Source organism: Mercurialis annua, linkage group LG7 (genome assembly GCF_937616625.2).
Source record: "Mercurialis annua linkage group LG7, ddMerAnnu1.2, whole genome shotgun sequence".
Classification (NCBI taxonomy): Eukaryota; Viridiplantae; Streptophyta; class Magnoliopsida; order Malpighiales; family Euphorbiaceae; genus Mercurialis; species Mercurialis annua.
The window spans coordinates 29,564,884-29,568,196 of record NC_065576.1 but is presented as its reverse complement, the minus strand read 5'-3'; the positions used below and the strand labels follow the sequence as shown (position 1 = coordinate 29,568,196).

The 3,313-nt window shown below is 43.2% G+C and overlaps 1 protein-coding gene across 1 annotated transcript; it reads right to left on the bottom strand.

Annotated features, from left to right (window-relative positions):
• Positions 1-403: 403 nt before the first annotated feature.
• On the bottom strand, positions 404-2,749 carry LOC126656992 (uncharacterized). Its single transcript, XM_050351612.1, has 4 exons — positions 2,375-2,749; positions 1,231-2,297; positions 1,073-1,088; positions 404-1,003 (listed from the first exon to the last, which is right to left on the bottom strand). Exons 1-4 carry the CDS (start codon positions 2,747-2,749, stop codon positions 404-406), a joined length of 2,058 nt encoding a protein of 685 aa, XP_050207569.1.
• Positions 2,750-3,313: the final 564 nt, after the last annotated feature.

The following is a 3,313-nucleotide window of genomic DNA, read 5'->3' as shown; positions in this document are numbered from 1 at the left end:
CATTTGCTTCGGATTTTGTTTAATCCTTTTATTTATTAGCGGTTTAAACTTAGATCGCGTATTTTTTGCTGCTTCCTTTTTAGTGGTCGAACTCGTCAGTTCTCCCTCTTGGAAGTCTTTTGAATAAATGATAACTACAATGAGGAGACAACATTTGTGAAACTTCCTTGTTCGAGCAAGGGTAAATTAAAATACTTGGTGATGAAACATCACTTGGAGAAATTCAAATACAATAGTTGTGATGAAGTATCACTTTGAGGAATTTAAATGAATACATTGTGATAAATTATCACTTGGAGGAATAAATACGTATTCCTAGGAAAAATTGACCCTAAGAACTAATAGAAAATACATCGGGTGACAAACTGCATACATTGTGATAAAAATTGACCCTAGGAAATTTCTAAATCTTTCTTATGTTGTTTGCGTTCCAAGTACGTGGAATAGCTCTTCCGAAGGAGTTGGTGAGTTTAAATGTTTCTTCTTTGATGATCTTGCTGACGGTGTAAGGTCTTTCCCAATTAGGTTGTAGTTTTCGGCTCCCTGCTTCTCCCTTCTTGACTTCGGTCTTTCTCATGACTAGATCGCCTAGCTTGAATATTCTTTTCTTCACATGGATGTTGAAATGTTTAGCCATTTTTTGTCTGTAGGCCTCCATTCTGATATCTGACTTATTGATCTTTTCAACTAAGAGATCCAGGTTGTTCCTTAGTTCTGCTTCGTTTTCTTCTAAATTTAGCTGACTATCTTCGGTTCTTGGTGTACGTGCGCCGATCTCCACTGGGATTACAGCCTCTGTTCCATAGGCTAAGGCGAACGAAGTTTTGCCTGTAGATTCTCTTAGGATGGTACGGTAGTTCCATAGGACAATGTACAGCTCTTCTACCCATCTTCCTTGGTATTCATCCAGCCTTTTTATTAACCCTTCCAGTAAGATTCTGTTGGCCACTTCGGTTTGTTCATTTGATTGTGGATGGTAAACCGAAGTGAACCTTAAGTCGATCTGATATTATGCATAGAATTTTCTGAATTTGGCTGAGTCAAACTGCTTTCCGTTGTCCGTTATCAACACCTTTGGTATTCCGAACCTGCACAAGATAGATCTAAAGAAAAAGTTAGTTATTCTCTGCTGTGTGATTTTTGCCAAGGGTTCCGCTTCTATCCATTTAGTGAAGTGGTCGATTGCCACCACTAGGAATTTCGTCTGTCCTGTAGCTGGAGGGAGCGGACCTAAGATATCCATTCCCCATTAGGCGAAGGGCTACGCACTTCCTATTGGCTTCATTTCTGATGCTTGCTTTCTTGGCACCAAAGCGTGTTGTTGACATGGCCAACATCCTTTCACCAGTGTCATCGCATGTTCCTTCATTATAGGGCCAATAGTAGCCCTGTAGTAGGGCTTTTCTGATCAGAGTCGATGCCCCATCATGTGCTCCACAGGTCCCCTCATGTAGCTCCTTTAGGATGGAATCTCCTTCTTCTTTGTTAACACACTTTAGCCATGGATGAGTGAATGATTGTTTGTACAGCTGACCATTGTACATGCCGAACGTGGATGATAATATCACTATTTTCCTGGCATCTTTTCTGTCTTCGGGGAGTACTCCATTAGCCAAATACGCCGCGATGAGAGTCATCCAGGTTTCCTCTCCATCTACCATTAGTACTTCTCCCTCTTCAACTCCTTCTTGAAAGTCGGGTTGTCGCTTAATTTCGTGAGGGATGTTCTTCATTGACTCGTAATTTTTTGTTGCGGCCCACTTTGCCAATTCATCTACCCTTCCATTCATTGCTCTGGGTATTTTCTTTAGCGACCATGATCGCCCATTGTTGAAGAAGAAGGCTTTGGCTTGTTTGGCGTACTTATTCAGTGTGGTTTCTTTTATTTCAAAGCTCCTTGATACGCGGTTCACAACCAGCTGTGAGTCGCTGTATATCTGAGCTTTTGATATGTTGAGTTCTTCACATAATTGTAGTCCTGCCAATAGCGCCTCATATTCTGCGACGTTGTCGGAGGCTGGGAATTCGAGCCTAGCTGAGTATTCCATTTGGACCCTCCCTGACCCTTTAAGTATAACACCGATTCCTGCTCCTACTCCACATACCGCCCCATCGACATATATTTCGCAGGGGTTCGTCTTGTTCTCTACCAGTTCTGCGAATGTTAATTCTGCAAAGAAATCGGCTAATGCCTGAGCCTTCAAGGCTTTCCGGGCTTCGTAGATAACGCCCAAGATTCCTATCTTGACAGCCATTCTGCTATTCGCCCGCTTGTTTCTTCCTTCTGGAGGATTTTTCTAAGCGGTTGGTCAGTTCGCACGATGACTTGGTGGCCTTCAAAATAATGTCGGAGTTTGATTGTGGCGGTGTATACACATAATGCTGATTTCTCCAACTTCGGGTATCTCAATTCTGCATCCCTGAGTACTTTGCTAACGTAATAGACCGGAAATTGTTCCCCCTCTTTCTCAGACACTAGCACTCCTGCTATTGTTTTGTCGGAACAGGAGATGTATAAATATAACACATCACCCGCCTCGGGTCTTGCCAGGAGTGGAGGCGACGAAATGAAGTTTTTCAATTCATCAAACGCCGTCTGGCATTCTGATGTCCATATAAAGTTCTTGATCTGCTTCAGTGTCTTGAAGAAAGGCATGCATCGCTTCACTGAGCAGGACATGAATCGTCCTAGGGCGGTAATCCGTCCGTTGAGTTTCTGGACTTCGTGCATGCTTTTGGGCGGTGTCATTTTCAAAACTGCTTCGATTTTGTCAGGGTTGGCTTCAATCCCTCACTGAGAGACCATGTATCCCAGGAACTTTCCTGCTGGTACCCCGAATACACGCTTCTCCGGATTTAGCTTTAATTGGTACCTCTTTTGTGTCTCTAGAATTGTTTTCACATCTGCCGGGCGATCTTCCGCTCTGATGCTTTTATCGATCATGTCTTCCACGTAGACCTCCATGTGTTTTCCTATCTGATCTCTGAATATGGAGTTCACTAGTCTTTGATATGTGGCTCCCGCGTTTTTTAGGCCGAATGGCATCATTTTGTAACAAAATAGCCCTTAGTCCGTTACGAAGGCCGTCTCCTGATCTTCTGGTGCCATGTGTATTTGATGGTATCCCACTTTGGCGTCTAAGAACGCATATAGGGCGTGGCCTGCTATGGAGTCCACTAGTTGATCGATGTTTGGCAACGGAAAGCTATACTTGCGACATGCTTTGTTCAGGTCTGTGAAATCTACATACATTCGATAAGTGCCATTGGACTTTTCACCATTACTACGTTCGCCACCCATTGAGGATTATAT